The 25,208-nt window shown below is 41.9% G+C and overlaps 1 protein-coding gene across 16 annotated transcripts in view; it reads right to left on the bottom strand.

Moving 5' to 3' along the window:
* The window catches only part of map2 (microtubule-associated protein 2), a 111,972-nt gene that overhangs the window by 9,719 nt on the left and 77,045 nt on the right, over window positions 1-25,208 (bottom strand). For 3 of the 16 annotated variants that reach the window (XM_061723739.1, XM_061723740.1, XM_061723745.1), the window contains exons 7-18: window positions 23,198-23,413; window positions 15,496-19,047; window positions 13,999-14,241; window positions 13,491-13,628; window positions 10,837-10,898; window positions 9,959-10,090; window positions 9,681-9,822; window positions 8,577-8,633; window positions 8,120-8,427; window positions 4,316-4,450; window positions 3,731-3,811; window positions 1,805-1,846 (exon numbers count right to left, since the gene is read on the bottom strand). In XM_061723739.1, the coding sequence (XP_061579723.1) occupies window positions 1,805-1,846; window positions 3,731-3,811; window positions 4,316-4,450; window positions 8,120-8,427; window positions 8,577-8,633; window positions 9,681-9,822; window positions 9,959-10,090; window positions 10,837-10,898; window positions 13,491-13,628; window positions 13,999-14,241; window positions 15,496-19,047; window positions 23,198-23,413 (5,108 nt within the window). Of the gene's footprint in view, window positions 1-1,804; window positions 1,847-3,730; window positions 3,812-4,315; window positions 4,451-8,119; window positions 8,428-8,576; window positions 8,634-9,680; window positions 9,823-9,958; window positions 10,091-10,836; window positions 10,899-13,490; window positions 13,629-13,998; window positions 14,242-15,495; window positions 19,048-19,199; window positions 19,338-23,197; window positions 23,414-25,208 lie in introns of all 16 variants that reach the window. The other 13 variants (XM_061723752.1, XM_061723749.1, XM_061723755.1 and 10 more) reach the window with 11 other exon arrangements.

Raw genomic sequence — 25,208 nt, forward strand, 5'->3', positions numbered from 1 at the left:
AAAGGGAAAAAAAAAGGAAAAAAAAGGTCAAACATTTTTGTAAAAGCTCCAAGGAGCCACTAGAGCGGCGCTAAAGAGCCACATGCGGCTCTGGAGCCGCGGGTTGCCGACCCCTGGGTTAGACCAACCAGACCAGCAGAATCCTTTTCAAAGTCGTGACATTATTTAGGTTTTCTTGCGTAATACTGGAGATAAATGCTAGTTTTAAATAACATTTAAGTCTTTTTAACAGCTGTACAGTACTGCTTTACTCCTGGACAGTAGTATGCTCACTGAGTGGAGCACTGATCCTGATGCAGCTGCATCAACAAAACTTTTCATTTCCTTGCAGTACAGGTCAGCTAAATAATCTAATTTTGGTTTAATTCAGAGTCTGTTTCAACAACAGGGAACAAAAAAGTGTGTGTTTGGGACCTTGTAAGTGTAACCATCCTGCTGGAAATTAAAGGCCAAGGGAGATTAATACATTTAAACCTCAGCTTTTTTACGAAAAAATAATAACTAATCATAATCTAACCTTCCTTCAAGGTAAATTTATACAGGGTTTACATAGGGTAACTGATTGATGTAACTGAATACAAAGAGGGAATAAACCCTACAAAGGTACTTATTTAAAGACATACATTTACCATTTATGTCTTTAAATAAGTACATTTGTAGGGTTTTTTCCCTGCTAGGGTTTCTTTTGCTTTAATAGCCACTATTTCATATAAAAGTCTACCTATCTATGACAAAAGACTGTAATAAACTTCAACATAATACAAAAAAATACAATCGATTCATCCATCCATCCATCCAACCATCCAAGCAGAGAGGCCCAGACCTCATTATCCCTGGCCATCTTTTCTAGCTCTTCCTTAAGGAGACAGAGGTGTTCCCAGGCCGGCTTCTCTCAGCATGTCTTAGGTCTGTCCAGGGACCTGTTCCCACGCAAAACACCTCCCCATGGAGTTGTCCAGGATGGATGCATACCCATCTAAACATTGAACCACCTCAGCTGGCTCTTCTTGTCTTGGAGGAGGAGCAACTCAACTCTGAGTTCCTCCCAGATTACTAAACCCCTCACCCTATCTTTACAAAAGCGTTGAGGAACTAAGCAGAGGAAACTTATTTTTTAACTTATTTTAGCTGCTTATATCAGGGACCTCGTCCTTTTGGCATTGTTCTCTCTTCATCACAACAGACTGGGACAGTCTGCTGGTCTGCATGATTGCGGACGTTGCACCAAACTTGTTGATCTCCTGCTCCACTTTACTTCCACTTATGAACAAGAATCGGAGGCACTTGAACTCCTTGACCTGAGACAGCCCTTCACTTCCAAGCTGGAGAGGACATTCCATCCTTTTTGGAGAGAGAACCACGGCCTCAGATTTGAAGGTACTGATTCTCATTGTGTCTACCTCAAACCTGCCTGCATACCGCTGAGAACTGAAGAAGCTTGATGAGACCAACAGGATTAAGTAATCTGCAAAAGGCAGTGTTGGACTCCAGGATGGACTACTTCTTTCCCCTGGATGCACGGGCCGCCCTGACAGAGTGCAACTCCACTGAGGGACACAATCATATCAGCTATGTGATCCAAACTCTCGCTATTGGAAAGAATTGGCATTCGCAAAATGAATACGAACATACTTAATTCAATGCAGGGTCACGGGGTTCCGTGGGAGCCTATCCCAGCTCTCCCCGGGAAAAGGGCAGGGGTACAACCTGGATGGGTGGCCGGCCCATCACAGGGCCACAAATAGACAAACAGTCTCACACATACACACTTGCTCCTATGGGCAATTTAGATTTGTCCATTTACCTGATATACATGCTTTTGGACAGTGCGAGGAAGCCGGAGTACCTGGAGACAACCCACGCAAGAACAAGGAGAACATGTAAACTCCGAACAGAAAGACTCCGGCTAGAAGTCGAACCAGGAACCTTCTTGATGTGAGGCAACTAAGCCACCATGCTGCCATAAATCCACACATTTGATCGAAAAGCACATGAAAAGCAATGGGATGTGGACCAATGGGTAAACATACATTTGTACATACACATCCCACTGTTCATACATGAGGAAAAGATTGAACAGGAGAGACCAAAAGCTGTGTGGAACATCAACTTCCTATCTTTGCTGATTAAAACAATGTTGTGACATGCAAAACAAGAATATGCAGAAACATTTACTGAACTTTCAATATCCAAGTCTCAGTTCGATAAAAAGCCTGTTGAAAATAAAACGGCACCAGTCATTTATTCACACCTAAAAAATGCTCTATTTTACTTACTTACATCAATATCAATAATAACAAATGAAGGAATTGGTTTATGTGAATTCATATTTGGTTGGTGTGATAATCCCAGGTAAGTGTCACAACAAACCAGTACTGAACAACCTATTAAACTGGACATGCAACTGTAGCAACTGTATAGCCTAGCAACTTTAACTAAGACCATTGATGATGATGACACAAATTAAAGATAATCTTAACAACTTGCTTACTTTCTTTCGTGCGCATTTGAGGCAACTGTTTATTCCTTCAACAGACCTTCATAAGATTCATGCTATATAACTTTGTGGGATACAAATCTTATATCAATGTTGATAAAGAGGTACATTAAGAACAAAATACAGGATTGAATATAAAGGCAATGAAAAAGTAAGATGTTAGGGATAAACATTCTTAGAGGGGTTTTCTATTTTTTTCTCAATCTTTTATTTAAATTTTATTTTGATGGAAGTGCTGATCCAAAGAAAAGGAAGCTGAGTCACCTCGATTCAAGCGTTTGAAGATGACCGCCACCTGGAGGACCTGGATGTGTAACACCCGCATATATTTTAGCATAGATGATGCATGATTTCCTTTTTCAGACCGTTCCAAAATTATTCTTTTCGTTTTTGGTATGACTATCACTCAATTTTGCCATCCCATAGCTTAGGGATTAGACTGCCAAAACCAGGAATTGTGGTGCACTGATATGTGATGCAGAGGAACACGGGCGTTATACCACATACAGCGTCTGGTTAATCTGCTGTGAAACCTACGAGGTTTGAGTTTCTCACGGTGAAGATTGGCTTCATTATGGTTCCCCATTTTGTGTAGCTGTCGCACGCTGTCTGACTTCCTCCCAACGAGAGAGGACCGCTGTCAGCAGCAAGTGAGACACTAAGTACTTACAAGTGCTGTATTTTATACAAATCCCCACTTCAGAAAAATCCCTTTTAAAATAACATTCATCCAAAGAAATACAAGCTACAGTTGACATCTGTTGTCACAAGCAGCTCGTGGGACTTAAACTTGATCAATTCTTTTTTTTTTCTCTCTTTTTCTTTTTCTAACAGCAGAAAATTACAACGTTTAGCTTCAATAAACAGGCAGACTTGGGGGTGGAGGGTGGGTGGAGTGGGGGGTGGGGGTGTCAGGGTAAAACTAGGAGCTCACAGACCAAATGCCACTTCACTTTAGGTTTGAAATTCCAGTGATACATCATGTCTACTTTACTCCTTTTCCCCCTATGCCTTGCTTCTCAACGCTTGAGTGAATAAAAAGGACTGAGGCTGAATTTAAAGGCGAGGATCAAACTACAGTAAGTAACTGGGATGTAGTATGAGAGCACAAACTACCACAACACTTCAGTGATCAAAATGTCCAAGAGTACACCTCAGAACAGACGCACTAACTAGAGAGAAACACGAGGACCTTCCTCCTCGGTCGAGGAGGGTTACCACGACGGTACGTACGCTGGAGCGGCGGGGGGAGTGCTTCAGCTTATCCTTGGAGCCGCATTTTGGGAAGTCCAGTTCCTTGTTCAAAATATGAGTCTATGGGAAAATAGAGACAGCTTACATGGATGAATGCACGATAATGTCCCAACTAGTGACTAATAGGTATTAAAGCTGTAATAATTTGCAGTTTTGAAGTCCATGTATTCTGACTAGCGCCATATTTAACCAGTTTGATGTGGATCATGACCTCAAGAACAAAACACTGAAAAAAACATGGGTTCTAGATAGTGTAAATCTATCATTTAAAATACAATCAGATGACACAAAAGATGACTATATGATACCGCAAATCATTTCTGAGCTATTTAAAGTCAGGAAAAGCATGACGTGGGTGCGTTTTAGGTTTTAAAGCAGCAGTGTTCCTGATAGGTGCTCTCTTTATTACATTATTCCTCTTTCATTTAATTTACTGTGTGCAAAGAGAACAAAACGGCCATTTTCCTTTAGACCTGAACTGTATAAATGCTCTTCCCTGCAGACTTTGAGCGTTAGTCCTTGATAAAGTGCGCTATAATCAATAATGATGCAGTGATGAGGTACCAGCAGGTCGTGGGTGCAGGTCACACTGTGAACCCCCAACAGACAAACAGTAACGGAGATGAGGCGCAGCACCTTCTTCCAGATCAATGAGCCTCTGCGTTTGGCCTCTGCTGGTTTATTTTGGTCCTTGTTTTTCTAAGAGCACAGTCAATGTACAGGTCAGGCAAAAGGCAGCTGGGTGGAGGTGTGTGACGGGTGCAGGGAGGCTCACTACGGCAGCACTACCTGAACCTTGGAGTCTCTGGGACCTACTGTACTAAAGATTAGAAGAGGAACTATTTACAATCACAGAAAAAACTACCACAAAATGAATAGTTATACTTGATGTGTGTTAAATTGCTTTATTTGACAAAGGAACAGCTAATGGAAAATGTTATCTTTTTATTTATTGGCATTTCAAGAAGAAAAAAGAAAACTTGACTTTATATGTGCTTTTTTTGGTTAAAAACATTCGCCGAGTGCACGGTATAAACAACTGCAGAGCGAACAACGTCCTGCTTGTTTTCTACGCTTCATCTTTGTTGCTTTTCTATGTTGTCTTTTCTTTTGATTAATTATCTTCAGGACTAATTCATTCCTCTCCAAAGGGCTCTTGAATCCACTTTTGAGACACAAAAGAGGAACATTTAGGTCGAGTGTTCGTCTAGACACTTCTGATTAAATCTCTTCAAACTGGAGAGGGACTATTGATGGAGCCAAAGTAGTCAAAGGGGCATTCATCGAGGGATATACTGTAAATAAAATATAGACAGAGTTTACCAGCAGCATCTATTATCCAGTGTTTCCAAAATTCACCATCAAGGAAAGGTCTGTTGCATGAGCTGGTACGACAGCATGTCGAGAAATGTTGTTGACTCATTTATAACAACATTCTGCCAGGAAATTACACCCGAAATGGAAAACATACATCAACTTTTCTTTTATTATATTTTTGTATGTCAGGACTGACACTTTTATAAAGTTGGTAATGGAGTTATTCAGTTTCCTGGTGTCGGTTTATATGTATCTGGATCTCCGATCTCCAACGGTGTTAATTTTGAATCAACTTTTATTTGAATTGTCTTGTACAGGAAATGTACTATACACATAAATGTGCCTTGCTTTTAAGAAAAGAGGTGAAGGGGAAAAAAGAGTGATATTTCAAACAGACGATTAACAGGTTGTAATGATGAGTCTTTAAACATGAGCAAAAGATCTCCCTTTGAAAATCTTTCTGAGCGTATACACAGTTTTTGTGCGGTCACTTCTATTTCTGTTATAACTACATTAATGCAAAAAAAATACAGCACATTTCCAGGAGCATCCGCGTGTTTTAAGGACGATTAAAACCCATGTTCTGCAAACATTACAAAGGCATGGCCGAGGACAGAGAAGGTCCAGGTGCTGGACCGGCCAGCCCACAGTCCTGAATCTTCACAAACAGAGAACGTGTGGAGAATTTTAAAGTAAAAAACTGTGTTTGCAGGAAGACTGGGACAAAATAAAAACAGGAACGGTTCCCTGGTTGCGATCTGGACATCTTATAAATGTCAGGAGGTTCAACAGCAACATTTCAAAGTGGTAAAAGCCTTACTGAGACAAGGTTTTGTATTTTTTGGAAAATGGACTGAAATGCAAAAAATGAATGGAAAGAATAAGAATAAGAAGAGATTTTTAAAGTTTTTTTTTTTAAAAATGTCTGCCATAGTTAGACTGTAAAGTAACAGTAAGTTTTTTTTCTAACTGTAGGTTGTAATTTGTAAGACATTTCCAGACATCGTTACAATTAATGAGAAGGCTTTGTCATAAATAAATAAATTGAGGTTAAATTAAATAATTGCAAGAATAATCAATTCCCAACTTTACAAGACCACAACTAAAACCTCTCCAGCTTGAGAGGAGATGTTGAAGTACGTGTTAGTGCTTTGTTGTGAACAATCACGACCAATCATGTGTGCCCCTACAAACACACATGCATAAAAACAGAACTTGCCCTCTGTTCCTCCTGCAGATGACAGGCCAGCTATCGGAACATGATCCCTCCCTATTTCCTGGCTGACTGCGCAGAGCTGCTCAGAGACCTGGAAAGCCATAAAGATGGTGACCAAACGCTCAGATTCCTAATGAGGTCATCAGTGAAGGCTTGTAGGAGCTGACAGCTACGAACACACTGCTGTTTTTCACCACTTTACTGCATGTTGAAGCATCGCCTTTGTGTTCAGGACTCCAGCCATAACAAGATATTCACCAAAGCGTGAGTTACGCACTTCCCAGACACTCTTGTTAATGCAGATTCTGTGCGGCGATGGAGAGCAAGATTTGAAATGCGTATTTATGTTGACTGAACTGCAGTCGCTGCCTCCCGTCACAGAACCAGGGAGATAATTTAAAGAACAAGTACTGCACTCGGTTCGAGCGGTCACTGGGAAGCCAAAGTTGTGTGACAGAATTGAACTTTACAGTTCAGCAGTTTTGCTTTGTTTTGTTTTTTTAAGGGAAAAAAACCAACAAATATAACAGGAGTCTGTAACTGCCTTGAAATCCTTCTAATAAAGGCATTCGTCTGAGTGTGTATCCTCAGGATTGTCAGAATCCAGGCGAGGCGAGTACTAAGCTACTTTAAGCCCTTTTCCTTCTGTACATGTTAAAACTTCTTTCATCAGCCTTTGATCTTTAGTTAGACCATTAAAATGTAAAACCACTAACTTGTGCTTGCCAAACCCTTCCTCAAGAGGACTTCCCAAATGGTTCAATTGAAAAAACAACCAATTTGGGACTTGATGCTGATTAAATGTAACCAGCCTCACTGACTGGTAAGTCAAACACTGTCCTGAATCCACCTATAATCCTAAAAGAACAGCGAGGTGTTACTTAGACATCTCAGACAGGGGCTGTCAGAAGGGTTTAAGAGGCTTGGTTTTTCATCATTTATTGTGAAAATAAACATATATTTCTTTTTTTGTTCCTTAACTTGGTATTCTTTGCATTTTTAGGGTCTGCAGCAGGACTGATGGACTACTGGGGTGATGGGAGCTAGAAGGCTAAAGAAGCTGTATAGACCCAGATTTACTAAACTTACAAATGGTTGCAAATCACAAACCGAGCCGATGGGAATGCCCAGTGTTGCGGGTTTAAAACTGCAGCTCTGCAAACACGGCCACGGCCAGCCCAGTTCAACCCCGACCGGATCAGTTTACCACGGCCAGCACTGATCAGAGTACAGACGTAAACCTTTTGGATTTACCTGTCATCTTAGCAGCCTACTGTAAGCTACCAGGATTTCTGAGAAGCTCACAGTCTGTGGTTCAATCATTAGTTGTTTACGTAGCACACAACACCGTATCAATGAGCCTGTTTACTTGTTTAAAAACCTGAAATTCTGCTGGTACTCAGATAATGAAGTACCCACGCACCTTTCCGTTAAGCGTTAGTAAATCTGGGTATTAATATGGACAAAGGGAAGGAGCGGCAAAAGAAAATGCACACAACATGTCAAAAACCAAAGTTAGAAGAACAAGTTTACATAACAACATGGAAACATTACAAATCTCTCTTCCTTGATGGTTAAGGAGTAGTAGTGGGTCGTGGTCCGGCAGAGTTACCAGCTTTGTTTCCAAGCATGTAATGTTTATGTGAACTAAAAGAGTGCTGATGTATGTTTCATTTTTAAGAGTATGACCCCAAAAACTTAATTTGTCTCTGACGTCTGTAACATCCACACAGGAAAAACAAAAACATGTCAAATGTAGCAGCAACAGAAATAGCAAAGCAGTAAGACAGAAGCTTCAGGTTTGAGGGGGAAAGGCATGAGAAAAGACGGGTCACCTGTCCTCCTTTAGGCTGATACTTGATATTCTCCGTGGAGCCGATCTTGGACTTGATGTTCTTGAAGTCGGGGAGCGGCTGGTTGATGATGCGGAGCTGCTTCGGTGTGGTTGCAGGGGATTTGGGTGGGGTGCGGAGCACGGCCACCTTCCTCTCCTGAGAGATCAAACTAAGGGAGCGCGGAGTCCCCGGGGTCCTGGAGGACGACGAGTAGCTGGGAGGGGTTCCCGGGGTGATGGCGGTGGAGCCGGGGGTGCGGGGAGTGGAGTGGCCGCTGCGAGCCGAGCGGGAGCGCATCGATTCTGTAGCTGATGTGGAGGGAAAAGCGGTCGAAAATGATTAAATACACTAAAAAAAGTCTCCAATAATGAGGCGTTATGAATTAATACAATACCCTGCAACAGCTTTGATGTCATCTTTCTTTGTTTCAATGATGGTTTCTAAAATCTCCCCCTACCTGTCATACTGGGAGCTCGTCCTATTCTGTGCTCTGCCCTCATCTCAGTGTGAAATGCTGCAGAGGGGAGAGATGAAAGTTTTAGGATTTAGTGAAGGAGGAAGGAGGGAGAAAAAGGGGGAAGATTGGGGTTTGAGTTTAATCAAATTTGCTTCTTGGATCTGTACTGAATTAAAGGCATAAAAGGAACATAAAAGTAGGGAAGTAGGGAAGAAGCAGGAGGGAGTGAGCTGAGGAAAAAACGTAAGCTTAACTGACTGGTACAGGAAGGTGATGCAAGATACGGGGAAATGATACAGCACATGCTGGAAGCCTGGCTAGTTAAAACAGCATCAAATATATATGTGAGAAGATATTAGGGCTGGGCGATATGGACCAAAAGTCATATCTCGATATTTTCTAGCTAAATGGCGATACTCGATATATATCTCAATATTTTTTCTGTGCCTTAATTGGGGTTTCCCCCAAAGCATTATAGCATAGCATCTCTGTTAGCTTCATTTTTTTCTGAGGCAAACCCTTAAAAAAACAGTCAGTTTTAATACAATGCCTCGTGCCAAATGTCACACAGGTTCCTTTATTAACAGAGGTCTGCACAATATCAAAATGTATAAAACAAATTAAATAAAAATAAACTGCCTGCATATATAGAATAAAAATGCTTCTTGAATAAAATAAAACAAATATCCCTTTCCTGCATAACAATTAAATTAAAATACACTGCAATTAATACAATGTAGACAGTAACAGGCAGACATTTCCACTGAGGTTGACAAATAACAAAACATTTGTGCAAATCTCAAATAAAACATTCAAGTCAATTTGTCACAAAATAAGCTATATCAAAATCATTAAAAAAAAATGTAAAAAAAAAAAAATTTTTTTTTTTTTTTTTTTTAAATCGATATAAAGATATTGTCTCGTACCATATCGTGTTTGAAAATATATCGATATATATTAAAATCTCGATATATCGCCCAGCCCTAGAAGATATCAGGGAAAGTTTTTGACGTCGACCCTGGAAACTATTGATCCTAAACGTAATCCCTTCCAGCAGCCCTCTGCCATCAGAATATTCATGCCGGGAGAAGCGGATCAGCCTACATGTGGGTCTGCGGGGAGCCGTGGAGCCGGAGCTGGTGATGGAGGTAGAGCTCTCCTCGTGCTCGTGGTATCCACGGCGACTCAGAATGGAGGGATGGCGCGGCAGAGAGGATGTCTTCTCTGGACTCCGTGACCTCCCATCCTGGTGGAAAACAACACAGCCATCGGACAGTGAGTCAGCGTTTGTGGGATTTTCAAACTTTTATGAAATAAAAGGACATATTTGCTGGTTGATCCAGAACGTGTGCATCTACACCACCTGCCTACCGTCCTCTTACCTTGGCCACGTGTCTCTGTAACTCTGCGGAGCCTCGAGGCTCTGCTGGGGAAAGCTGAGGTCTATCTAATCTGGTAGCTGCTCTGGATATGGAGGTGGGAATCTTTGTGAGTGGAGGGCGACGTGCATGGCACTGAGATGGGACGTGGACGGGTCCAGTGGGGGAGCAGCATGCAGCGGCGCCAAAATAAACAACACGGTGACCAAAGAGCGGTGAAAGTGACAGAGCTTCAACATGCATTTTCAGCGCACACGATCTCAGACATTTCAAAACAGCTAGCGATGCTCATGAGTTGCTGTTTTGATCAGATGACAAAATAACCCCCAAAAAACAAAGAGAAAAACAAACAACAATCCAAATAGTCAACAAAAACCATGGCCAAGCGACAGTTAAAAGTTACAGGACGAGACATGATAATAGGTGTGTTAGGAGTCATTTAGAGCGCGCTGTTAAGTGAAATGACATTTAAGAAATGCAGAAACGTGTTGTTTTAGTTACAATAACTGCCATTAGCGTGGTGGAGGAGTAAAACGGAGTCACGACCGCAGTCGCCGGGGATGTGTCACAGGGTGATTCGACGCCCACTCAGACAAACAAACACTCTCAATGGATCTGTGTTGATTACATGTGAAAAATACATTAAACATGCACAAGACAAAATAAATGCTTTTTTTTCATAAGCTATGGACAAATAACAACGTACAGGCGTCATCAGAGAGATGAACAATCATGCATGGATTAGCGCTTCGAGGAGGAGTGGGAGAACTCCCTCACATGAAATATGTTATTTGTTAACCACTAAAGAGAAAAGGGAAGCATCTGAATGTGTGTTGTTTAAGGTTACATTGTCTGCACTAAAGGCTGGATCATATACTCACCGATGCTCTGTCACGCGATTGCCTGGCAACGCTGAGAGGCTGGCGGCTGTCTGGTAGGGCCTCTGAAGGACACAAAGAGAAGGAAATGAGGCATGTACAGTACATGTACATGTAACCTTCATGGAATGAAAGGAGATGTGAAAGTATTTCAGATGTCCACCTAGGAATGATTATCGCCATAATTATGTCCTTTTAAGGACGCAAGTGCAGGCATGGGGGATGAAAAACTGGAACGCCACATGAAAATCGGATCATTTTCAACAAAAGTGAAGATATTTCATCTTGATTCTCACAATAATGATGGATTAAGGTACGTAAACTAAACTAAACTAAACCACTGGAGGAATATCTTTTTAAAGTTATTTGTTGAGTAATATTATTAGAAATGCAATTGAGTGAGAAGTGACTCTGACTCAGGTGCACATTGTCAGGTACACTTCGTCAAAATGTTGTTAAGATGCATATTGGATAAGCGTGTTTTATTTGTTTGTGGTACATCACAACGGTGAGATCACAAGCACTCTCTGATGCTTTCATGAAGAAGATGCTACGAATCTGGGATGAGAAAAAGAATAAAAATAAGATCTCAAAAGAATCTGAAATCTGCACTTCCGGTATCTGGAAAATAAACCTTGGTCAGGTAGTCGTAACAAGTTTGGCACAAGAATGAACTGCAAGATGTTCCAAGCACTGTTCCAATCACATCATGAGATCTATGGGGACGTTTTTTAAAGACTTTAAAGTTTCCTCTTCATGGGAGATTCAAAGTGGAAACATTAACTGTGGAAAAAGAACATCAGGGGAAGGTGTTCGTAGAGCACCGGGACAAAGACCAGTACAGGCCCAAGGTGCCTTTGATACATCAATCTAAAGCTGAATTTTATGGAAACTAACGGGGACATGCCTGGTGAAAACCAAAGACATCATGAGCACAAGAAGCCATACCAGCTTTGAAGCTCTGGGCTGTCATCGCTTGCTGGAACAGAACCTGCTGGCCTCACCGTCAGAGACTCCAATATAAATACTTCATTGTCGGGTGTTTGAGGAAAATCAAACAATTCTTTTGGAATTGCTCAAAAGAAAGAAACAAAGCCGTTGTTTTATTCAGTAAAGACCTGGCACAAGAAATCACACAGAATAGGGGATTTTGTTTCATGTACGGCAAACTTGGGAAGTAATCTAATTGGGGCAATGCAAGAGTACACTGAGCTTTCATCGCTGGTGACGCAGAGTTCTGTCTATCAGGGTCAACCGGGTGCAATTAGCCTCCGGGGAAAAGCAGCAAGTGTTTATAGCACCATGTCTAGTCCACAAGTAACAATAATTAGAAAACATAATTAAATTAACAACAGAATAGGAATGAATGAATGAACAAATACTTAAATAAAATGGATATGTACAAGATCATACAAGATATGTTCAAGAAAATACATTTTCAAAATATGTTGCATTTAAATTGAAAATGAATAAGTGAAAAAAGAACAAAACAATCAAAAGTGCAAAGCATATATACAGTATTTAATAGAATTGCCACCAGCCTGATGGTATTTTAACTGAGTGGAAAATGAACACCAGCTGAGGGGCGTTTGGAGAAGTAAGTACACCCTCCCTCTGTTCTAGTGGTTTACAAGCTACGACAAACAGACATATTACAGCACATTTTAAATCGAATTATTACTTTTTTAAACAATAAGGACAGCGGCCAGAACCAAACACAACATATTAGCACGAATGCCTTGTATAACCTGGTGGAGGGGTGATGGCTTGGCTCTGGTTCGCAACGCCTCGTCTTTATTGAGTCGACCACAAACTTCTCTGTAAACTAAAGTAGTCGAGTGGCAAATATGAACCGATCTGTGCAAAGGCTCAAGCTTGGTTAAAGGTCGGCCAGTCCACAGGAGACTGACCCAACACGGCAAATAAAGGATAAAACACAACAGCAAAAAAGAAGAGAATCAATGCATAAATTATCTCCCAATCTGCCTTGTGCACAGCGAGGAAAAGTGACTTCAGCCACATGATAATGCCTGCTAAAAGTGATATTAAAAACTGCTAAATCATGGAGAATACTTTGTTTTCTACAGTCTCTACAGTTTGATTTAGTTTTACTTGAAATAAATAATGTGGTATATTACCATATTATGTGCTACATTAAATCTTAATCGCTGGTAAGGGACATTAATTGTTCTTAAGATGTAGTGATTAAGTAGGATTATATATGTTAATTACACATTTACTATGATAAATAAAACCTCCGATTTGTCAGGGGGTGTACTTACTTTTTCAACTGACTGAAGAAATGACATTTTAAATATTTGCATATTTACACAAATGATCGTGCAGCTATGGGTTTTAGCTTGTTGTGCTTGTTTATTTATTCTTTAAGGTGAAGCAAAATAAACAGAATGCGCTAAAGGATCAAATAAAAGATAGTGTAGTAAAAAAATAAAGCAAAACAAAGAGATGCAATCAGTCAAATGGAGCACTTTGAACAGCTTTGTGCATAAAAACAAAGAATCCCCCCACAATAAGTGAGTAAGTAAATAAATAAATAAATAAATAAATGGAGCCAACACAACAAAAAAAGAATCCCAAACCAAAGGAACGGCAACACGGCAGGATGTGATGATGAATGTTCTGCTGAGTCTCCCGACCTGTGGGTCTCCTCCGGGGGCAGGAGTGGTGCTGGATGGGTCGGGCCTGGCGGACTCCCGGCTTCATCGCACTCCTCTTGGATGGGGACAGAGTCGGAGTCCCCGCTTTTTTTGTGAGTTCAGTTTTCTTTATGAGAGCTACATGATCAAAGGAGATGAGAACTGGAGCAGAGGAATGCAACAATAAGAAATAACTGCTGAGTCAAACGTTGACTATTATGGGATCAAACTTGCCCAGAAAACCTTTTGCGAATCACATGACTTAAGTGTAAATTACTGTACTTTTTTGGTGAAGTTTAAGCACAGTTTTCTAATTAAAAAAAGGTCATAATCGTAGGCATTATCGTAGCACAACAGAGTAAAAGACGTGTGTCGTAAGAATCCTTCTACAAGAAGCAGCACAGCAGTTTAGACCACAGTAGGGTGGTGATAAAGACTAAGTCTATTACATGATGGATATTATTAACACAATCGTTTCTTCAAGTATGAACATAGTTTAAATTAGAACCTTTTTTCTTCTTGACCTCCTCTCTGGGGATGCAGATGGGTTCTTTACGGGCAGGTTTACGTTCGGGTGTGGAGATCCGTCCCTTGGGTCGTCCTCCTTTGGTCTTGGGTTTAACGGGCTTTTCCTGTTTCTCCGTCTTCCGTTGTTGAGTCGGCTTTTTCTGGACCACGTTAGAGTTTTGGATGGTACCAGGCACCAGGGGCAAGGGCTCGATCTGCTCGGTTGCCATACTTTTATCTTCATCTAGTAAAAAAGGCATGAAAAAGAGATTAGTTTATATGAGGATGGGAGAAGAGGAGGAGCGTTGTGTAGGAATGGGCGATATTTTATCGTTCACAATATACCGTCAAAAAAATTCCCCACGGTAAGAATTTGTCATCTCGCGGTAAAAACGATAAATTCCTGTTGATGACGTTTTGTGTAAAATCGGATTTTTGGAAGGAAGGAAGGAAGGAAGGAAGGAAGGAAGGAAGGAAGGAAGGAAGGAAGGAAGGAAGGAAGGAAGGAAGGAAGGAAGGAAGGAAGGAAGGAAGGAAGGAAGGAAGGAAGGAAGGAAGGGAGAAAACAAGGAAAGGAGGAAGGGAGAAAACAAGGAAAGGAGAAAGGAAGGGAGAAAAGAGGAAGGGAAGAAGGAAGGAGAGGGCAGGAGGAAAGAAGGAAGGAAGGGAAAAAAGAAGGAAGGAAGGAAGGAAGGAAGGAAGGAAGGAAGGAAGGAAGGAAGGAAGGAAGGAAGGAAGGAAGGAAGGAAGGAAGGAAGGAAGGAAGGAAGGAAGGAAATTCCCGTCAAAAAAATTCCCTACGGTAAGAATTTGTCATCTCGCGGTAAAAACGATAAATTCCTGTTGATGACTTTTTGTGCAAAGTCGGATTTTTGGAAGGAAGGAAGGAAGGAAGGAAGGAAGGAAGGAAGGAAGGAAGGAAGGAAGGAAGGAAGGAAGGAAGGAAAGAGGAAGGGAAGAAGGAAGGAGAGAGCAGGAGGAAAGAAGGAAGGAAGGAAGGAAGGAAGGAAGGAAGGAAGGAAGGAAGGAAGGAAGGAAGGAAGGAAGGAAGGAAGGAAGGGAGAAAACAAGGAAAGGAGGAAGGAAGGGAGAAAAGAGGAAGGGAAGAAGGAAGGAGAGGGCAGGAGGAAAGAAGGAAGGAAGGGAAAAAAGAAGGAAGGAAGGAAGGAAGGAAGGAAGGAAGGAAGGAAGGAAGGAAGGAAGGAAGGAAGGAAGGAAGGAAGGAAGGAAGGAAGGAAGGAAGGAAGGAAGGAAGGAAGGAAGGAAGGAAGGAAGGAAGGAAGGAAGGAAGGAAGGAAAGAAAGATAAATTCCAGTTGATGATGTTTTTGTGTAACAAACATGGCGGAGTTGAATGGAGGTGGAGTTGAATTGGTATTTTTTTTAATCGTCATTTTTATTGTTATCGGGATAAATGCCAGAAATGATCGTGATAAATTTTTTAGTCCATACCGCCCATCCCTAGCGTTGTGACAGGACAGCTGGTGAAATGTTCTTACCTTGTGTGTCGACCCAGGAGCTGTCCAGGATGGAGTCGTCCACCGTGGTTTCATCTCTGTCAAAGCTTTCCGTTGGTTCTTCGGTTTCTTCGGTCTGAGCCTGCCTTTCTGGGGAAGCGGAGGCTTCGGGAACATCAACAATCTCCTCTAGACTGGCAGCCTCCATGTCTGCCTCCTGGGCCAACTCCACCGACTCCTCCTCCTCCTCATCTTCCTCTTCGTCTTCTCCTCCTTTGAGGGGAGCAACACAGAGGGGTTTGTCCTCCGGTGGGGCCGAGAAGCGGATGCTGTGGCCCGGAGTTTCGGCCTCATCGATGGTCTGGACCACGGTGATGAAGTCGTCTTCCACCACCACCACTGACTCGATGGCGGTGCAGGTCTCTGCTGCGCCGGCCTGCAGCAGCACGTCCTCCTCGCTCTTCTCTTTCTCTTTCACGGACGCAGCTCCTGCCGCCGCAGGACTTATGGCAGCGCCGTCTTCATGCTGTCTTGACTCCACTTCCTCTGGCTGGTCTGCGACCTTATTTTCCACCTCAGCCACTTTCTCTTGCTCTTTTTTCTCCTGCACTTCCTTTTCTGTCGCTTCCTTCTCCAGTTTTTCCTTTTCTGCCTTCTCTCTCAACTCTTGTTCTATTCTTTCCTGTTCTGCTTTTTCTTTCCGTTCTCTCTCTTCTTGCTCCATCTTTTCCCTCTCTGCCTTTTCCTTCTTCTCCTTCTCCTCTTGCTCCTTTCTCTCTTTCTCCTCTTTTTCTTTTAGCTCCTTCTCCTCTCTCACCTGTTTTTCTTTCAGCTCCTTCTCCTCTTTCTCTTTCCTCTCTTTCTCCTCCTTTTCTTTTAGCTCCTTCTCCTCTTTTTCTTTCTTTTCTCTCTCCTTTTCTTTGAGTTCCCTTGCCTCTCTCTCTTTCTTCTCTTTCTCTTCCTTTTCTTTTAGCTCCTTTTCCTCTTTCTCTTTCTTCTCTGTTTCCTCCTTTTCTTTCAGCTCCCTTTCTTCTCTCTCTTTCTTTTCTCTCTCATCCTTTTCTTTCAGCTCCCTTGCCTCTTTCTCTTTCTTTTCTCTCTCCTCTTTTTCTTTCAGCTCCTTCTCCTCTCTCTCTTTCTTCTCTTTCTCCTCCTTTTCTTTCAGTTCCTTCTCCTCTCTCTCTTTCTTCTCCCTCTCCTCCTTTTCTTTCAGCTCCCTTGCCTCTGTCTCTTTCTCCTCCTTTTCTTTCAGCTCCTTCTCTGCTTTCTCTTTCTTCTCTTTTTCCTCCTTTTCTTTCAGCTCCTTCTCCTCTCTCTCTTTCTTCTCTTTCTCCTCCTTTTCTTTCAACTCCCTTGCCTCTTTCTCCTCCTTTTCTTTCAACTCCTTCTCTGCTTTCTCTTTCTTCTCTTTCTCCTCCTTTTCATTCAACTCCTTCTCTGCTTTCTCTTTCTCTAATCTCTCTTTCGTCTCCAGTTCTTTCACCTTCTTTTCTTCCTCTCCCTTTAATACCCTATCCGCCTCTTCTTTGTCTTTCTTTTCTTTTTCTTGTCTTTCCTTCTCCTCCCTATCTTTTATTTCCTTTTCTTTATTTTTTTCTGCCTCTTCTTCCGCCTCCTTCTTTATTCTCTCCTTCTCTTGCTCTTCCCTTCCTCTCTTCTCTGCCTCGTCCCTCTCATCTTTGCTGACCGCTAACACAGGTGACGGTGCTCTTTTCGGGGATCCATATGCTTCTTTTTGTCTGTATTTGGAGGGTGAGAGTACCGGGGAGAGCAGCTTGTCGTCATCGATGTTGCTATCAACGGATGAAGCAGGCGACGTTTTGACGGGCCGAGCGATCCGGTCTTTGGCCACGCCGGTCAGCTGGTACACGTCCTCAGCATCCACCTCCTCGTAGGCTTCCTGGTGAACCAGTTTCACCTTCTCCCTAAGCTCCCGCAGTTCTCGTTCCTCCTCTATACTGAGAGGCCTGTCCTCCATCTCCAATTTGCGAATCTGCCTCTCGTAGTCCGCGATCTCGGTTTCTGATGCAGAACCCTCTCCGCTACCTTGGCGTTCGGTGAGGCTCGCAGTCCTCTCACATTCTTCTAGAGTCACAGTGACGGTCGGGGTCACAAAGGACTCACTTAGTTGGGCAGGCTGGGTTTCGCTTGCAGATTTTCTTGATGGATCCTTCATAACATCTTTGCTTTCCTGTTCAATACTGTCATTTCTCTCCCCTTGCCCTAGGTGTACTCTCTCATCAACATCAGCAACTCCAGATGACTCATTTTTGTCCTCCATAGATGTATCTCTTACTGCTAGTTTTCTTGCCTGCTCAGCCACTTTCTCCTCGAGGACAGAGGGGGTGAAGCTTTGTGCAGAGGTATCTGTAGGGCTGAAAACATCTGCAGGAGATGGCATGGGCCCTGAATATTCACTGAACACACAATAGCCCATCTCTTCCAGTTGGCTTTCACTCTTTCTAGCCCCAGGGCTTTGTTCCCCAGAAGCTGGGCTTGTCAGCTCATCATCCATGAAGGCAGGAACGTCAGGCTGACTGGACTTCCTCTGGCCTATTTCTGGCTCTGTGTTTTCTGAAGCCAATCTGGAGCGGGTACCAGCTAGATCCAGCATCTCTGGCAAGTCCTGTGCCATCACTGTGCCATTTTTGTAGGCGGTCTTAGGAGGCTGCGGTGATTCTGGAGATGCTGGTTCAGAGCTGATCTTTGAAAGTGGTTCAGCCGTCCGTGGAGGTGATGAGGAATCTGAGGTGACGGAGGCTGCGGTCTCTAAGATGAGAGGAGGGAATGATGGAGGCTTATCTACAGAGGGTGTGGAAACCGGGAGGTAATCAGCTGCCTCGTCCAGACTTCCACTGGTATAGGACATGATATCTGTGGCCAGAGGGGAGAAGTTCTTAGATCTGCTTTGCCCACTCTGATCCAGTGCTCCAATGGTGATGTTGAGGGAGTAACTCCTCTGCTCCAAGGCAAGCTTACCAGGAGAAAGCCTGCATTCATTACTCTTTTCTGGGGCTTTAAACATTCCAGTGTCTTCAGTGGTACCTTTTTGAGTTTCAGGTTTATCTTGGACTTCAGTGAGTGTGCTGTAGCTGATCTCCTGAGACCTGGAGTCACCTGTGGTCTTCTTCTCACCAGCGCGACTCAGTTCGTAATAACCCTCACCCTTGCAAGGGTGTCCTTCCTCAACTTCCATGGCTGATGTTTCAAAATATGCTGACATGCCCGACCTGTCTTGGCCATCTCTTGCCGAGTCTCCTCCTTGGACTTTAACTCCCATAGCAGAGAAATCTGAAGGAGCAGTGATACTGCTGAACTCCACCACCTCCACCGACGGCTGTTTTTCAGACACCGTGATCGGCTCGCCGTATGTGGGCTTTAGTGTGAGTGATTTGGTTGATTCTTTTCCTTGGTTTTGAACATCTGGATGCGCAAAGGATGGCATATCCATGGTAGGGCTCTCCGGTACAAGTCGTTCACCAGCAAAGAACCCTTGCATCTGGGGCTCAAAAAACTCCTCAGGGCGTTTCTCCGATCCAATGCTGTCAGGGCTCATGGACCCACTGTCCCCCTTGTCCGAATCCATCTTCAAAGCTGAAAAGATATCTATGAGTTGGCTGTTTCTGTCACCATAAAAAAACATTATTTTTAGCATGCTGTGAATAATTTTTTTTTTCTTTTTTTCGTTATGCCAGGGTCAAGGAAAGCTATGACAGAAACAGGCAAAGCTCTCCTCAGAAACTTACAGCACAATGACACGGCCATCATTGAAGAGGTTCGGCGAGATTATGGGGTCCACCAAGTCACAGATGGATGGAAAAAATGGGATGATATGTGACGGAACCGGCATGAGGCAACTGTGATGCTGATTTACGGGAAACAAGCTATAACAGGAACATCCATGCATCAAACATCAACATCAGGTACAAAGGACATAGCATTTCTGTCATTCTTTGTGAATGCAATGCAATTTCTTTTTGGAGAATTTGGCTATTTAAACACAACCATTGTTTTTACATTTTCATAAGCATAAGCAACAGATGGGATACCAAAGACTTCATAATGCCAATGGGTCATCCAACCAGCATCTGGTTTGTGAATGACAGAGAAATGCCATATGCTGTCACCAGCAAAAGGCGGCAAAAACAAAAACAAAAGATAAAAATTCATGGAAATATTGCTGAAAAGGTCATTTATATGTTCAGATATGATTCCGCGACACACTAATCAACAGACAGCCAACACAGAACCCCTGGCATAGAATTATAATAGTAATCATGAGTGACACGTGTACTAATTATGAATACTGGCAACATAAAATACACAGCAAGGATACCAGCCCCATGCTATTATGTCTAAAAGTAGTAAGAAACCAGTAAGCTCATGAGCTGGTAAAATCAAAACACATGGAAGCGATGTTATGCTTAGCGTCATTTCACGTCATCATACCAACACAACACCGTCGGCCCCGAAAACCACAGCAAGTCAAAGAAAATACAAGCAAAGGCAACACACAATAAAACCAGGCCAAGTTGAACAATGTGGCTCTTTTCACCAACAAGCCTGTGTTGCCTTGCAGCCGCAGCAGAGGGCAGGGATCATTTCTGGCCATTCCTCTTGAACTATAGTGCTTGTTCTGTTCACCTCCTTCTAACACATTTTGCGTTATAGTACAGTGAACAATGAAATGGCATGCAGACGGGGAGAGCAGAGGACAGGACACATCCGTCTCAGGGCTTTCCTCACCCTCTGCTTCATCCTCCTTTCTGTTTATAAAGCATTCTGCAGCAGCTCTAGCTGCCTCAGCCGGCTCCAGTTGTACTTCCTGGGCCTGGTCAATGGCTTCTGCCTGATTTAAGGGTTCAGCTTGGGGGCTGTCCAGCTCGGGCTCTTCCCCACTCCACTGCTGCTCATCAAGAGCAGCATCGGACTCTGTTGCCTCTGCACTCTCTTCCTCCTCCTCCTCCTCCTCCTCCTCATCCTCCTCTTCCACCTCTTCCTCCTCGTATTCAGCTGTAAGAGCCTCCATGGTCTCTTCTTCTCAAAAACAGGGTGAAAGGGGGGGACACATTAAGACTACAGGCAACACAGACTTGGGTTATGTGAGAACACAACTTATGAGGGGACACTTTCAGCTCTGTGAAAAGATTAAGTGAAGTGTTTTACAAATATACCATAAGTGAGTGGTCTTAAATTTCTACAGAGGCTTCATCTTGCAAACAGGATCAAAATATAAAGGTATATTTGTTTAAGGCATCAACGAAAGGAGCATATTTGTCAATATATGTTTTTTTTTCAGATACAATTCCATAAATATTGTTCCAATGGAAAATAGAAAAAAAATTGTAAGTCTTAACATTTTCCCTTTCCCATACACACAACATGCCTGCAACTTAAACTGAATATTATTGATGACAAAAAATGTTGTCCTTACTGTAATGAGGTAACTATAGTCATTTAAAAAACAATTTACATGTTGGAATGGTATTAAAAAGATAATTTGGTCCTTACCAGGTCTTAAAATCAGGACTATCATTGTGACATTTAAGAGGTTGTCATTATTTATATAGGAAACACTAAGACAATAATGTACTGAATGCCTCCTAGAACCACAACGTTGAGTAGAAAAAAATATTCTCTTCACTTATCAGGAAGTTTGGCTTTTTTTCTTTACAAAATTGCTTCAGTCTGTTGAGTTTTGGGGGCATTTGCACAATCCTCTTAAGAAGTCCTCCCACAGTGTTTCAATTGAGTCTGGACTGAGGCGGAGCTCTTGTAGAATGACTGGAGTGTTTGGGATCATTTCCAAGTTACATGAGCTACATGTGGCCAATCTGTAGCTGTTGGGACAGGTTGCCCCACATTTGACTCTAAAAAGACACAAGGTTGAGTCACCAACTGCAAGGTGCCCAGATCCTGACACGGCAAAACAACCTCAGGTAATCAGTGACTGGATATCAGAAGCCTGTTTGTGCTGATACGCTGTGTTTGGACTTTGCCCAACATAGTACCACACGTTTTAACCGAAAACTTCAGTATTCACTGTGCAAAGAACATTGTTTCATAAATTAGTTCAAGTTTTTTTTTCTTTTTTGATTTCTTAATGTATTGTATGGTCAGACCTTTGGCTGAAATTAGGTTAGGGACATTAACTCTTGAAATCTTTGGCAACTGACTTGAATGATTCACATTCATGAATACATCTGACTGCAGAATGAGGAACTTAAAAAATGCTGATTTCCCTCCTCTTTGGCATTGTGTTAATAACATAACTGAAAGTGGCTCTTTTCATATAGGTGCTTAGATGTTGTTAGCAATTCTGTAGCAATCTTAGTCATTTTGAATAGTGTCTTTTGGATGCTACGGTATGAGTCATTGCATAAAGCCCGCCTCCACTCTGCTGTGATTGGTTCGGTACATTACATATCAGTATAAATGACTGTGAATGTTAGAGGTGCTATTTTCACGAAGTAAATAATTATGACTGGATAAATTTTTAGGGGAATATGTCAACGCTCTGTTGTTCATACTTTTTTGATGTTAAAGGTCAAATTTACATAATTTTAAGCCCTGGTATGGAGCTTTTTTTTTAAAGTCCTTCACATAAAATCTCAAAAACAAAGCATGGTGTACTTTCTTTTTCATGTGACTATAGAATTCCAGTAGTGATACAAAAAAGAATAAATAAAAAAGTGACAAGCAGGATTTTTACCAATGTGAGAATAATGTGCATATGCTTTAATACTTCGCTTTAAAGTAAATACAACTGCCTAACAATACCGTGATGTAAATTATTAGATAAGTTTATGTTATGATGGTTGCTTGATATTTGAAGGAACATTAAGTTTTGTAGCTTTAGTTTTCCACAATTGATCAATTTGAGCAGATTACTTGTTTTCCAACGAGATGTTAAGTTTAAGAAGAGCTTAAAAACATACACTCACCCACACACACTGCTGATGACACTACATAATCACTGGAGGATGGTTATTTTAACTGGCATTGGCGTGGACATGAATTATCGAAGATTTAATGAGGCCCACTGAGACTACACACAAGAATGTATGAGGCTCAGGTTTTTTTTTTTTTTTCTGTTTTTTAAGTATGGAGTTAAGAGGGAGCTGAAAAGTCTTCCTTGTGTCCACAGTGAGAGTGTTGGAGGTGGTGCTGATGTGTGGAGAGGAGTACACCATCGTCTAAGAAATGAGAGGTGTACTTGAAGAATGAACCAAAGTAAAAGTCTGTGTGATGAATGGAAAAGGCGTTATTTGTGCATCGAAAGATATTCACAGCGTCTCTGAGACATTTTATGAAAGCAATGCATTGTGGGGAATTGTGTTCAAAAAGTCAGCTTTGGGGGCCATGTGGTCTTACTGATGACAATGTTCACCGAGTGACTCACAAAACACCACTGTTAAATCCAAGAATCATCACTGCTATGTGGAGTATGGAGTATGTGCCGTGGGAACCACAGTAGCAATGGAGATTGGGTTCAAAAGATGAAATAAAATAATGAAAATAAAAATGACAGTGATAGAAACATCAGATTTTGAGTGGAGAACATCACAATGGCACACAAACCTCACGCAAATACAGACAAAGAGACGAACTGACGGACGAAGAGACGGAGGGACACGAGGAGGGAGGAATGAATGAAGGGAGGAGGACAAATCACATAGGAAAAGGAAAGAAAGAGAGAAGGGATGAGGGGAGAAATGGCAAAGAGGAACCATGCGTGGTTCACCTTCAATCTGTCTAAAGGCCACGGCGTGCCCCATGGGGCGAGCGCCCGAGTGCGTCCACTCTGGGCTGAACAATGGGTGCTCATAGTACTCCTCGTCGGAGTGGTAGGGGTCGTCCTCGGGCACGGAAACTGAGATGGAGGGGGCGAGGAACTTGCACCTCTCCCGAGAATTTTGGAAGCGGCGGAGAGGCCCCGCCTCTTCCTCATCCCCTACATCTACAAACAAGACAGACACAAGGAGAAAAACTGCAGGGAAATCTGGACACAGACTGAAAGAGAGACAGTGAAAGGGAAGGAAAGAAGAGATAAAGAAGACAAAATCAATAATAAAAAAAAAAAAAAAATGGAAAGCACACTGAAGAATGACAGTCTCGAAGGGGAACACACAGGGTAATCTTCAGTTTCCAGATCTAGATCTGTTTTGTGTGCGGGGATGGGGGAGCAACGTTAGCCCACGTCTTTTTTCACTCGTCATTTTTCATTTCTCTCAAATGATAATGGAAACCATTCAACTGCATCACACGTAAACACTTTGTACAAAAAAGGTGGTGCTTTTGGGTGTTACTTTAAAAAACCAGGACCAAAAATCTTAGAAAATTCAAGCAAAAAATGTTTTGTGAATGTGTGTGAATGCACAATATACTGGCATCAGGTAAATTTCACATATTCAGATGATGGAAAACCTGCCTTTTTAAAACTCACTGTGCTCCACGCTACACAGCTCATGCCAGAGCTCATTGTTTTACTTAAGTTTTACTTAAGATGGCCAAACGCAAGTGATATGTTTAAACGTAATGTACCTAAATATCGTGTAGTGCTGAGAAGGGTTTTTTGTACAGATTTTGATAATGGATAACAATTTCAAAAAATCTAATTATAATAGATTTAAAGAATCCACAAAAATTGACACAATATAGTCTTCATGTTTGTGGAACTGATGGAATAGATCTTTGTGTGTATATTAAATAGTTGTGGATTCATGAGTTGTAATGGTTATATTTCTGTGTTGCCTTTTTTTTATATACATATATATATATACATATATATATATATATATATATAAACCTGAAGAGTCTGAATTACAGTTAACATAACACTGAAGCATAGCTTTTTGTGTGTCGGTTTTGGTTGGGTTTTTTTTCCTTTGGTTAGCGCTTCATTAACACTATGCTAAGCATAAATGCATCACTAGTCTACATGGGGCCGGCTGTGGATCTTTAGGTGGTTAAAAGGTGGCCAAAGACGAAGAGCCTGAGGTAGCTTCCTGAAGTGGATATTGGAAGAAAAAAAATAAAACAATAAAAATGTGGGGGCCTTTAGGAGGAAATTAAGAAGACAAAACATACACAGGGCAGCAACAGATGGACATTAACAAGCAACTCAAAGATAAGAAAGTTTTGAGGGCCAACCTTCCTCTGAGAACAACAAAATGAGCATAATCCATCATTTAGGGACGACACTTTCTCCACTCCACAGTGAGGACAATACATTTAAATAAACAGTTACAACAACAGGTATAAGACTAATGCAGCAGCAGTTGTGACAAAGCCAAGAAAGTCTGAATAAATGTGTTTTGCCAGATTCGACAGAAACAAACCTCTTTACTTGTACAAGTCCCAGATCCAGCCAAGGGTGTACAGACGTTTAACAAAATATACAAAATGCAAAAATACAACAACAGCCTGAGTGACTAAACCTGTCTCTGGTCCAAAACGCACAACACACAGTTAGTGTAAGTTTTATACAATTACTGTCACAAATAACCAAACTTTCACTGGTCTAACTTGCAAACTGGAGCATAATCAACAAACTCATCAAGTGAAATGTCCTTTCTAAAAAGGACTTTTTGTAATTATTACTCTATTCCACTGAGATTCTACTGTTCGGTTTCAATCTTTAGTCTTAGCTTGAGCACCACTTCAAATCATATTTATAAAGTTACACCTCTGACCTGCAGCCATGGTAACACAAATCCCCCCCAAAAAACAGATGACAGACAATGAACGGAAAA

This window comes from Cololabis saira, chromosome 6, assembly GCF_033807715.1.
Source record: "Cololabis saira isolate AMF1-May2022 chromosome 6, fColSai1.1, whole genome shotgun sequence".
Classification (NCBI taxonomy): domain Eukaryota; kingdom Metazoa; phylum Chordata; class Actinopteri; order Beloniformes; family Belonidae; genus Cololabis; species Cololabis saira.